This window comes from Agelaius tricolor, unplaced genomic scaffold (assembly GCF_023055355.1).
Source record: "Agelaius tricolor isolate 1412-34295 unplaced genomic scaffold, bAgeTri1.0.p SCAF_12, whole genome shotgun sequence".
NCBI classification, from domain to species: domain Eukaryota; kingdom Metazoa; phylum Chordata; class Aves; order Passeriformes; family Icteridae; genus Agelaius; species Agelaius tricolor.
The window spans coordinates 23,810,476-23,822,918 of record NW_027269272.1 but is presented as its reverse complement, the minus strand read 5'-3'; the positions used below and the strand labels follow the sequence as shown (position 1 = coordinate 23,822,918).

Below are 12,443 nucleotides of genomic sequence, written 5' to 3'. Positions count from 1 at the left end.
ATCTGCAATTTTTTTCAAAACGTTTTATTAGGAAAGCTATACCAGACGCATCACTGTACAATGATTTAACATTACCTTTACAATTTATATTCACTTGAAATTACAGAATAAATATATGCACATTGTTGTACCTTTGTGTGTGTGTGTGCGTGTGTGTGTGTATGGGTGCATGGAGAGAAAACATTAAAAGTGCTTCCTACAAAGCTGTTAGTGAGAGGCGCCCATTAGCTTTTGGTTTTTTGGTTTTTTTTTTCCTTTTTTTTTTTTTTTTCTCTGTATATTTGCATGTCGCTTTTATTAGGAAAGTGCGGATGTCCTCCAAAAAAAAAAAAAAAACAAAAAAAAAACCCATGGCGTCATGATGAAGTGTCACTGAGCATCCCCTAGGTGTGTGCGCCACGTGGTGACATCCTTTGGGCTGCTCGGCTCCGGGTGGCTTCCCCCAGCCCCCGGGATTCCCCCCGAGCCCCCCTGGAGGGGCTGGGCTGGCGGAGGGTGAGGGTGAGGAGTGTGCGTGCGAGGGAGGGAGAGAGACAAGAGTGAGACATTCGAGCAAGACCCTCCCCTCCCTTCCCTCTTGCAGTTTCCAGGCATGCAGCAAACTGCGCTCGTTTGCTTCTTTGCATTATTTTTTTTTCTCTCTTTTAAATAAATGTACAGAATCTGTGCCATGATGGGCAAGAAGAAAGCAGGCCAGAAAATGCCATCTTCCCTCCCCTTCCCCTCCAAGGGAAAATATCAAGGAAGTTTACTGCCAACGGAAAAAGAAAAAAAAAAAAAGGACAAAAAAAGAGCCAACGAACAAAACAAACAACAAGAATAAAGAAAATAAAAGAAAAGGGAAAAGAAAAAAGAGAGAAAGAGACACACATAGAATTTACTTAATCAGGATCAATACAAAGATCCCCGATAATAATAATAATAATATAATAATAATAATATACCTTTAGACATGGCACAGTCAAAGTCTCAGTTTCAGTATAAAAAATAATGATTGATTAACATCTGCTGGCAAAAGTCTGCGAAGGCACTTCGTCGATTACTGATCTGAGAAGGGCCCTGCCCCGCAGCGCGCACATCTGGCGGGGCAGAGCGCACAGCTGGATCCTCTGCTCGCGGGCGGCGGGGCCGGGCGGGCGGCGGGGCGGCGGTCAGAACCGGTACGTGGTCTTCTCCAGGACTTCGAGGTAATCCGGCTTGGTTTGGAGTTTGGCCCTTAACTCGAGGTATTCGCTTGTGGGGGTTTGGTGGTCCGGGAAGCCCTTGCCGGCCGCGAAGAGCAGGGTCTCCTTCAGCCGGGCGTCCTGCTGCAGGTCCGGGTATTGCATCCCGGGGGGGTGGACGTGCAGTTCCTTCAGCTTGGGCACTGTGCCGTAGAGGCAGTCCACGAACCCCACGGCGCAGGGCGGCGGGCGGTCGCGGTCCCGCGGGGCTCCCCCCGCCGCCGCCGCCCCGAGCGCGCCCGCCGCCAGCCCTCCGCCCGCGGGGTGCTGGGGGTGCACGGCCACGATGGTGTTGAGCTGCGAGCTGGACACGGCCAGGCTCCACTCCTGCTCCTTCTCCAGCAAGGTGCGGTAGCTGCTGCCCGGCTCCGGCGCGGCGGCGGGGGCGGCGGGGTGGGCGAAGCCGCGCTCGCCGCCGCCCCGCAGCAGCTCGGCCGCCTCGCCGCCGCCGCCGCCGCCCGCCGCCTCTTCCTCCTCGCGCGGCTTGTAGATGGGGTTGTTGCACATCTGGGTCACCGGGTGCGGGATGTAGTCGTAGACGTGGCCCGCCGGGGGCGCCTTCTCCGGGGAGCGCTCCCCGGGGCCCCCCCCGCTGCCGCCGCCGCCGCCCCCGCCGCCGCCGCCGCCGCCCTCGGGGAAGAGGCGCGGGCAGCGCAGCGGCACCGCGCCCAGGTCCGCCGCCTCCGCCCGCGGGCCGCGGAACGGCAGCTTCCGCCGGCGGCGGCGCAGCACGAAGGCGAAGAGCCCGGCGGCCACCAGCACGGCGGAGAAGAAGAGGACGAGGAGGCTGAGGATGAGCACGGAGAGCGGCACGGCCGCGGCCGCGGCGGCCGGGGGCAGCTCGTAGGCGGCCGCGCCGGTGGCGGCGGGCGGCGGCGGGGCGGCGGCGGGCGGCGAGGCGGCGGCGGCGGGGCGCAGGGCGGCGGGGCACAGCGCGGCCAGCTCCAGCGAGCGCAGGTCGCGGCGGGCCAGCGGCTCGGGGCTGGCGCACAGCACCTCGCCCACCACGCTGACGGAGCTGAGCGCCTCCAGCCACTGCTTGAGCGGCACCAGGTCGCAGGTGCAGTCCCAGGGGTTGAGCTTCAGGTCGATCTGCACGATGGCGTGCAGGTGCTCCAGCACCCCGGCCACCGGCAGCGCCAAGAAGTGGTTGTTGCGCAGGTTGAGGCGCGCCAGGGAGGTGCCGGCGAAGGCGTCGGTGGGCAGCGTGCGGAGCAGGTTGTCGTTGAGGAAGAGGAGCTTCAGGTTGGGCATGAGGCTGAAGGCCGCCGGCTGGATTTCCCTGATAAGGTTGTACTCGAAGTACAGGTAATGCAAACTCTGCAGGCCCCGGAACATGCCCGGGGTGAGCCGCTCGATGTCGTTCCCGTTCAGGTACAGGCTCTTGAGGTTCGGCAGGTTGATGAACGCCCCGTCCTGCACGTAGGAGATCCGGTTGTTCCCCAGGTGTAAGAGATCCAAGGAGGAAAAATTCCAGAAATCGGAGCGGTAGATTTTCTGGATCAAATTCCCGCTCAGGTACAGCTTCTTGGCGTTCAAGGGCCTGGGCAGGAGCTCGGAGATGTTGTGGAATCCCCGCTCCTTGCAGTTGACCGTCAGGCCCAGGTCGTTGATGTGCAAACTGCAAGAGCAGCCGGTGGGGCAGATGATGGGGATGGGGGGCCGGGTCTGGTAGGCAGCCACGGGAGGTTGGTTGGGCCCCGGGTACAGGCCACGGGGGGTCGGGGGAGGCCGGGGTGCCCGGGGCTGCTTGGTGGGCTTGGGCTGCTTGTTGGACGTTTTGTACTCAACAGAGGAAGCGGTGAAATGGAAGGAGGACAGCATGGAGGAAGGCTTGGTAGGCCACGCGTTCTCCTTGCTGGAGGACAGCTGAGGGATGCCCAGGCTGGCTTCCACCTCGGAGTCGGACAGCATGGGGCAGAGCTTGCTCCTCTTGATCTCCCGCAGGTCCTTCCCGTGGAAGTGGAAGGGGGTCTCGCAGGTGATGTCCCCCACCAGAGCGGTGTAGGGGATGCGCTCCAGCCAGCTCTTGAGCTGCACGATCTCGCACGTACAGTTCCACGGGTTCTCCTCCAGCTGGATCTCCATCAGGCTCCTGCCAATGTGGTCCAACATCCCGCGGTACGAAAGGACTTTGAGGCGGTTCCCCCGCAAGTCCAAGTGGGTTAAGGACACAGACTTAAATAAATTGGTGGGAAGCATGGGGATAAGATTGTCATTTAGGATAAGGACCCTCAATTTACTTAGGTTTCGAAATGCCCCGCTTTCAATCCGTTTAATGACATTGTAATCTGCCTGCAGATATTCCAGACTTTCCAAACCCAGGAAAGTGTCGTTCCTGAAAATGTCCAATTTGTTTTCGTGCAAATACAACCTCTTCAGAACTCGGAGCCCGTTAAAAGCCCCCGTCTGAATGTCCTGCAGTGCATTGTTCCCAAGGTTAATAGATACAGCATTGTTCAAGTGAAGAAAACTGTTGGTGTACAATTTCCTCATGGAATTCCTCTGCAGATAAAGTTTAAAAGGTCTCGACCACGACTCTGTTATCTGACTAATATTTATAAATCCCTTGTTGTCACAATGTATATGGAAAAGGCTCTCCTTCACTTCACAGTAACATGGATCAAAGCAGGGCTCATCCAGTTCCTCCGAGTCCTCTATCAAGGGAATAGGTGTAGTCCATGCTAGAGCAATTGTGCTTAGAAGAATTATCCACAACATCCTTCCTTTATGAAGCCTCTCTGCCGTGGAAGGTTTCATCATTTGTTGGTGTTTACAAAACTGCAACGGGAAGAGAAACACAGATTTCAGTATTTCTGCCCTGCCCCTCTCCTTCCCCTAAGCCCCTACCTTCTGGACTCATGTCGGGCTCCTGGAAAGTTCAGCAATTGTTGGGCAGACGTTCCCAACCAACTCCAGGGGTGTCGGCTGGGTGAGCCTTGCCCTGATTTATACTTGGGAGATGTTAGAGGGCTGCATCACGCGATAGCAGCCTGCCTCGCTCCCCTCCCCGTGGTAAATGCCACCTATAAAGAGGACAGCACATGCAGCCCCGCACGGCACCACGAGCACACCGAACGTGTTGCGTCTCTCCACGTTTCCCAGGCTTGGGAACTGCCCGCATCTCATCCCCGGCTGCAGTTTTAGCCCGGGAGCCATCACAGCCCGCCTCGACTCCGGGGGGGAAGCACACCAAGTGCGGGCACATTTCTCCATTGTCGCACCACATCCTTCATCCATGCAAACTCCCAAAGTTATTGGACCTCCACCCTCAGATCTCCTTCCTCCCTCCCTCCCTCCCTCCCTCCCGGCTCGATGCGTTCCACACGCGAGTTGCAGGGAATGTGCGAGCTGTGCTGGTGTCCCTGGCAGAACGGCTCCCCTCAGAAATCCCCACAGCATCTTCACCGGAGTAAATGGTTAACGACCCTGATTGGGAAGGAAATCTTCCCCTCGCGAACGCGCCCCGGTGAATTAATGCAACCGGTATATTATCAGATAAATACACACCACATATTAGTCATTTTAGCTGATTAAAGCATTTAGAGATGATTAATCTTTCTAAAGCACATGCCCATGCGATCAGCAGATCTAAAGGGAAGTGACAGCTGAAGAGGCACCTAGGATTGAAACGCTCAGCCTGCCTTGGATTAGGGCATTTTGTGCCCCCAGGACCAAGCAGGAGACCCGGTTAAAAAGCTGAAAGTGGAAGAAAAAAAAAAAAAAACCTTGACACTTACCAGCCGATAAATTCTCTATCCTACTATACACGATTCCGAATGAAGACACCATTCTTCTCCAATCAGATGAAAATAATACTGCCCTAATGAGATGCAGCTCCTTCAACATATGGTTTCACCCTTCCTTTCACCAGATATTTTAAATGTATGGGCACAGGGAAACGCTAAGGATGGGAATAATACCAGTGGTGATGCAGCCTTCCTTGAATCCCTGAAATGCCCATTAGAATGATTCGGAGCGATCATTGCTTTTAGTCTCAATCTCCCAATAAAAAGGTCCTTTTTGCCTTCCTCGTGTAAGAACTAGAAAAAATTGCCCCCCATCCGTAAACTTAAGAGCAGAAAGATGCATTTAGGGGAGAGAAATGCCAGAGGAACAGAAATCCTTAGGATCAACTTGCAAATGAAACCCTCCCCTGTGGGAAAGAGGAGATGGTTGAAAGCACGAAAAGAGAAATACCCCCTGCAATTAAAACCAGCATCTAATTGGGGAGAAGGGAGAGAGACGAGAGCTATATTGCAGTATCAATCTCTCTGTCTCCTTTGCAAAATATTAGCCACTTAAGTTCTTTCTCTTCTGCAAGGGCTGTAATAAAAATAAAAAAATAAATAAAGAGGATTATTATATCTTCTTTTTGGAAGAGGGGGGTGTCTTTGACCCTAGGCGGAAACAAAAGGATCCAGAAAGGTTGTACTTACCGGTTTGCAGGAGAGATTTTAGCACATCGTTACCAAAAAAAAAAAAAAAAAAAAAAAGGCAAAAGAAAGGAAGGGGGAAAAAAAGAAAGCTCGAGTTTAAAGATTGCTGGTTTGTCTCTGCCTCTCCCTCTCTGTGGCTCTCTCTCCCTCTCTCTCTACTCCTGCTGAAGCTGAGGCAAAAGGAAAAAAAAAAAAAAGATTAAAAAAAAAAAGGAGAGGAAAAAAAAAAAAAAAGAAGCAAGCCTGAAACGTGCTGGGAATGCAATGAGCCCCTCAATGATCCTTTTTAGGATGCAGAGCTGCTGTTTGGCACACTCAATGGAGGAGGGAGGAGAGGGGCTGCTGCAGGCTCCAGCGCCGCCGCCGCCTTCCCCGGGCAGCAGCAGCAGCGGCAGCGCGGAGCGGGCGCCGGGCGCGGTGCGCGGCTGTGCGCGGGTGCGGGGCGCTGCGGGGCCGTGTGCGTGTGTGCGAGTGTGTGTGCGTGTGTGTGTGTGTGTGCGCTGCCGCTCCTGCCCTGGATCAGGCTCCTCCACGTCATGAAAATCAGCTTCAAGAAGGGGAACAAACGGAGGGGGCGCGCTCGGCTCCAGGTCGGGGGCGCGCATTTGGGAAGCCCTGACTACACAGTTTTTTTTTCCCTTGCCTTTTTTTTTTTTTTTCCCTATCCTTTTTTTTTTTTCCTCCTTTTTTTTTTTTTTTTTTTTTTTTAAGAGGGAAGGAGGGGGCTGCTTGGCGGATAGGAAGGGAAGTGGGAAACGGGCAGATGGGGGAGGAAAAAAACCTGAGAAGAATCAGAGAGGGGGGAAAAAAAGCCGCCGGGATGGGGCAGAATTTGCACCCACCCCCCTTTCCAAAAAAAAAAAAAAAAAGAGGGGGAAAAAAAGGGAACAAAAAGCCCAAGTCTGGAGGAAATCAAAGCTGCTCTGACTGCGAGTGCCAGCCGAGGGCTGCGGCGGGGAGCAGCGCGGGGGTCCCGCTCCGGCCGCCCCGCTGCCCCCGCATCACCGCCTGCTCCGCCCGGTGCTGCCCGCCCGTCCCGGGGCCGCTCCCGCCCCGAGCCTCGCCGGGATCCCGCAGCTTCCCGCAGAGCCGAACACCTCGGGGAGACACCGCGCACCTCCCGCGTCCTCCCGGCGTGTGCGCGGAGGCGGAGGGGCCGCGCCCGCGGTGCCCGCCCGCCCCGGGAGCCGCCGCAGGTAACGGGGCTGCGCGGGGCGCGGCGGATCCGCGGAGGGGGGCGAAAGTTGGTGCGGGAGATGCGCGGGGGGCTCGGGGGGCTGCGGGGGCTCTGCCTGCCCCCGGCCGGGTGGGAATTGCTGCGGGCAGGGCGGGCGGTGAGCCCCGCGCTGCTCCGCGCATCCCCGCTGTCCGCACCCGCGCACTCATCCGCGCGTAACTCCCGGGGCATCCCGCACCCCCCTCCCGCACCCCGCGGTGGCTCGGCCGGGAGAGACTTAACTGGAACCGCGGCTCGGGAGCGAAAAGTTCGGGGGCAGAGCCGCGGGAGCGGGCGGGAGGTGCCGGGGGCTCCGCGGGCTCCCGCCGGCCCGGGGCCGCTCTGCGCGGGCAGGGGAGCAGCCTCCGCGCCCGCGGACACGCAGCATCTTCCCCCGGCTGCCGAGCTCTCCTCCGCCGGTGCAATATGGACGCACCGCTCGCTCCTAATTAAATTGCTGCATCATTCATTTTCTGACGCGGGAGCGACATGGGGTACGGCAGGCTCCGTGCACCGACACCCCCCGTTCGGAACGGGGGGGAGGCGGGGAAAAAGGGCCGGAGGGGGAATCACAACAGTTTGTTCTCGCAACAAGCTCGCACCTTGGCGGGCTCGGCAGCAACTCAGGAAAGGCACCTAAGGCAGCAAACCCCGCTGGGTTTGGGGGGCAGCCCCCCCTTCCCCATGGATGCCGCCCGTGGGGCAGGGTCGGGGGGCGCGGGGGGAGCCCTGACCTTGCAACTTTGCCAAACGGCCCCGAATTTCGCTCGTTTTCCTCGCCAGAGCTGCTGCCGTCGGGCTGTGCGGAGGGGCTGGCACAGGGCAGGGATGGCCCTGGAATGCGGAGCGCGGAGCGCTGCGGGGATGGACGGACATCCCGCCGGGTGCCCCGCAGGACACACGGACACCCCTGTGCCCCCTGCCCGGCTGTGACACGGCACAGCCCCGCGGGATGCCCGGGGGAGGAGGAGGGAGGGGACGGCCCCGCACCTCCCTTCCCATCCTTTATGCCCCCGCGGTTTCCCGGAGGGCTGAGGAGCCTCAAATGGACACAGAGAGGCGGCTCTCCCGGGGTTTGTCCAGGCCATGTCCCCTTGTCCCCTCAGCCAGGAGGCAGAAGTCACCGCGGGCCATCCCCTGCATCTCCCTCCAGCCTCAGCAGCTCCCGGCCCTTGGCCGTGCTCGGTGTGAGTGTGACTGGCAGCAGCTCCGGGGAAGGGTACGGCTGATGTAACCAAGATTAGGACGTCACTCGCTTATTAATGATAATTATTATTATTGGCAAGCCAGCTATCTCCTTGCCAGAGCCCATCCTGGAGCTGTGGGGATGCTGTCAGCAGGGTGGGAGCTGGCAGGTGCCCTTTGGCTGCCTCTTGGCAGCCTCAGCTGTCATCACCGAAATGCACCTTTCCCTTCTTATTGTGAGAATAAGGGAGGAGAACCAACTTAGAGGTGGGTGCTTGGGCAATTAGTGTGCCTTGCAGAAACATCCTTACACGGTTCTGTTCCACCAGAGGAGAGCGTTCCCCTGCTGCAGTCGCTGCTCAGCAGGCACGGAGTGCTCCAGGCAGCCTGCAGTGGGAACCATCCCCTGCCCTGCCCTGCCCTTACCAGCAGAAGGGGCAGTGGTGGAGAGAAAACAGGGAGTTTTCTCCCAAAGCTCGCCCTGACTGTCCAGAAAGAAATATTCTGAGCTTTAATAGTGTCTCTGTCTCCAGCAATCCACGGCAAGGGCAAAAGCAATAAATAGTGCAAGGGGGAGGGCAGCTCTGCTGTAATTATGGCAAATGGGAGCTGCTTCCCAGCTGGCTGGGTTTGGTAAGGTCAGGAGCAGTTTGGGGGTGCCGGGTCCGAGTGTGGGCAGGGTTTGGACACAGCTCCAGCTGCATTTCTGCCCAAAAGCCCTGCTGGGCACTCAGGGGTGGCCTCCAGGGCAGGAGAAGCTGTGGGGAGCCCAGGGTGGCCCCAGCGGGGTGTGCTGATCCCTGATGGGATCATTGATGCCTGCTGGCATCTCCTGGGTGCCAGAGCTGCCAGCCCATGCTCCAGGAGGGCTCAGAAGGAATATCCCATGGCTCTCCCTGCCATGCTCCTCAGTGGAACATGGGAACCCTGGAATTTAGGGAAGGCCAGGGTGCTGGGCTGTGCAGAGCACAGAGCTGAGCTCTCCAGCACACAGAGAGTGGCCCTGGGCAGAAACACTCCCAGCTGCACAGGCTATGAGAGGCTCATGCCATTAGACTGGGCTCAAAGCTCAGCTTAACCTCCCTCCCTGCCCTGATGACCCCTCTCCTTGTCCCCATGAGATTTCTATATTGCACAGTGTCTTCATATTCAGTATTGAGGTTCCCCTCTCCCTTTCAAATATTCTTGGGATTCTATATTAGATATTACTCAAGAAGAAGAAGAAATGTTAGTGTTTTTGAAAATGTTGATAGAGGAAAAATCAAGAATTGAGAGTCTTCTCTGTGCAGCAGTTAGTGAAGCAGTTTATGAGGCTTCACTTTTCTTATTCCCTCTCTGTTCCTTAATTAATTTATCAAACACGGACAGGGGAACAGAACCATCAGCTGGAATTTACCTCTAGCCCTGTTCTGGAAGAGACTATTTCAATTAAATCTCTGTCACATTGTCCCAGGGGTGTTTCAGGGACCATGACCTCTCTTGCTGCTGCATCAACAGCTCAGCCTCGCTACCAGGGGTCCCAAATTGGATGCAGGGGGTTTGTCCTGTCCCCCTCAAGCCCCTGCAGAGGTTCCCCTGACTGCTGGAGGGTCCTGCTTGCACTGGGAGAGCTCAGCCCAAGGCTCAGGTGCTGCTGAGCTCCCTTCATCCCGTTCTGGCTGCTCTGGATCCTATTTTCCATACACTGCTGGCATTTGCCACACCATATACAAAATACAGGCTCGGATTATCTGAGCTGCATGAGCATTGCTGAGTGCACATGAAATGGAGGAAGTGTTAGAATTTTAAACTGGGCTTTTCCAGCTGGAATCCTTCAGGCTGGAGTAGCTTATGTCAAACTGATGTTCCTGGCCACAATTTTTTCTCAGCGCCCTCATTATCAGTTATTTATTAAAGCATAACTTGATTTTTTTTTTTTTAATTTAGGACAGTTGTGCTATTTTCTGATGATGTTGAGAAATAACAATGCACCAAATGATATTAACATGGATTATTTCTAATATAAAAGTGTCCTCAGCTACTTGAAACTCAATGGGACACTGGAGCAGCACAGAAAGCCCAGCCATGCCCTCAGTAGCAAGTTATTTGTAATTGGTTTACACTCATGGGATTTTTTTTTTTTTTCCAGCAGAGAAATTTTGCCCAGCATTTGATGATATGTGTAAATATTAAAAGGAAAGGAGAGAAGAACTAATAGACAGCATTAAAACAGAACAGCAAATACCAGCAAATTGTGAGTGCAGCATTTTTAAGGGATAGCTATTAAAAATAAAAGAGAAAAGTAGGCAAAATAAAAGGGAGGTTTTATTGGACAAAATTGACAGTTGTTATCCTCACTGATTCCTGACATTTCAAGATCAGTTTTTTATCTAATGTTTCAACAGCCTTGGGTATTTCCTTCTAGTGAACCACACTCAGCTGTAGCTTTTTTCCTCCCTTTAAGCCCACAATTTTATTTTTTTTTTTTCTAAATGTGCTGATATTTATTATAGCCAATGTCAAAAAACCCTCCACACTCCACTTATATATGAGCCTTTCCTGGGATGATTCACAGCCCTGGGTGGGCACACACAGCTTCCTCTGGCAGCAGCTGGAATTTCATGCATGGATCCAAGGCAAAATAATGCCCCAGGGTGATGTGTCCCACCCAAAGTGAGAGTTCTGAGCCACCCTCCAGCCCTGGGAGGGCTCCCCCAGCCCTTCCCATCCTGCACAGAATTCTGCAGCCGCATCCTGGAATCATGGAGCCACTCAGCTTGGGAAAGATCTCTAAGATCATCGAGTCCAACCACTAACCCAGGACTAAACCACGTCCCTAATGGACATCAAGACATTTTTTATTCAGTTTCAGGCATGGTGATGCCACCACTTCCCTGAGCAGCCTCTTCCAGTGCTTGAGAACCCTTTTGGTGAAGAAATTTTCTGTAATACCCAATCTAAACCTCTCCTAGCACGACCAAAAGCTGTTTCTTCTTGTTCTATCACCTGGAGAAGAGTCCACAACCTCCTTTCCTCCATCACAACAACCTCCTGCAGCCTTTTTAACCCTTTTTGTTCAGTAGAGAGGCTTCTTGTCACCTGGCAGCCCAAGTGGAGGTTTTAATGTCCAAAATGAGGCTGAGCAAGGACCACACAGAGGAAGAGCATGGACCTGGAACTGTGTTTTCTGAATCTCTCCATCCACTGCCCACAGACACCTTCAGATGGCAACTTCATTGTTCCCGTTAGAAAAATCTTAGATAATGCAAAAAAAAACCTGTTTGAATTCTTGTTGTGGAATAACGGTTGTGGTTTATTTTGACACCTCCACCCTCTGCATGTGGATATTTTCTATTGCAATTTCTCTTTTGGCTTCATTTCCTTTTCACCTTGTGGGCTAATCTTCCATACATCCCAATTCCTGGATTTTGCCTGGGTACACAAAAATGGAGATTAACCTCCAGTATGTGCTGTAAGCAACAGCCTGGATTTTCAGGGCATCTGGATTTAGAGTTGCCAGAATTAGAAACACGAGCCAGACAAGATCATGCTAGGGCAATTCCCCAGGACTGGGCCATAAAGCCAATCAATTTAAAATGTAATAGAAAGCACCGAATTCTGGGTGAAGGAAGGCACTTACTGCTCATTTGGAAAGAAAAGCTCATATGCTAAATTGCTTTTCAGATCAGACTTGAGCCTACTTTTAGTGATGTCAGTGGTGCCACTTCCGTTCAGTCCAGTGGTGCCAGAATTTTCTGTTTACTGCTGTTACTTCTCCTTTTCCTGAGATCCCTGGCAGCACCACTCCTTGCATGGTTCTTAGGAGGCTCCAGGATGAGCAGAGGGATGGAGCAGCTCTGCTGGGAGGAAAGGCTGGAGAACTGGGGTTGTCCAGCCTGGAGAGGAGAAGCTTTGGGGTGAGCTCAGAGTGGCCTGGAGGAGCTGCAGGAAACATGGAGAGAGACTTTGGAGAAGGGATGGAGGGACAGGACACAGGGAATGGCTTCCACTGACCCAGAATAGGGATTGATGGGATATTGGGAAGAAATTCCTGGCTGTGAGGGCGGGCAGGCCCTGGCACAGGGTGCCCAGAGCAGCTGTGGCAATTTGGTGCTTTCTATTACATTTTAATCCCTACTCTGGGTCAGTGGAAGCCATTCCCTGTGTCCTGTCCCTCCATCCCTTCCCCAAAGTCTCTCTCCATCTTTCCTGCAGTTCTTCAGGCCACTCTGAGCTCACCCCAAAGCTTCTCCCTGGATCCCTGGAATTGCCCAGGGCCAGGTTGGACACTGGGGCTTGGAGCACCTGGGACAGTGGGAGGTGTCCCTGCCATGGCAGGGGTGGCACTGGATGGGCTTTGAGGTCCTTTCCAACCCAAACCAGTCTGGGATTCCATGATTC

General features: G+C 54.5%; 1 protein-coding gene and 1 long non-coding RNA gene across 5 annotated transcripts in view; one reads left to right on the top strand and one right to left on the bottom strand.

Annotated features, from left to right (window-relative positions):
• Positions 1-1,003: 1,003 nt before the first annotated feature.
• Positions 1,004-8,007, bottom strand: SLITRK3 (SLIT and NTRK like family member 3). Of its 4 annotated transcripts, none has more exons than XM_071438151.1 (2): positions 7,122-8,007; positions 1,004-4,004 (listed from the first exon to the last, which is right to left on the bottom strand). In XM_071438151.1, the coding sequence occupies exon 2, from the start codon at positions 3,984-3,986 to the stop codon at positions 1,152-1,154; it is 2,835 nt and encodes a 944-aa protein (XP_071294252.1). In that variant the 5' UTR covers positions 3,987-4,004; positions 7,122-8,007; the 3' UTR covers positions 1,004-1,151. The 4 variants fall into 4 exon arrangements, with proteins under 4 accessions (XP_071294252.1, XP_071294249.1, XP_071294250.1 ...); XM_071438148.1 differs by lacking the exon at positions 7,122-8,007 and adding an exon at positions 4,964-6,353; XM_071438149.1 differs by lacking the exon at positions 7,122-8,007 and adding an exon at positions 5,663-6,353 and having other exon boundaries at positions 1,004-5,549.
• LOC139595141 (uncharacterized) overlaps positions 6,725-12,443 on the top strand; it is a 53,026-nt gene continuing 47,307 nt past the window's right edge. Inside the window, exon 1 of the long non-coding RNA XR_011680870.1 lies at positions 6,725-6,858. This is a non-coding gene — a long non-coding RNA (uncharacterized lncRNA). The remainder of the gene's footprint in view (positions 6,859-12,443) is intronic.

Excerpts from the sequence above, each read along its gene's own strand:
- SLITRK3 (XM_071438151.1), bottom strand. The coding sequence starts at position 3,986 with ATGATGAAACCTTCCACGGCAGAGAGGCTTCATAAAGGAAGGATGTTG.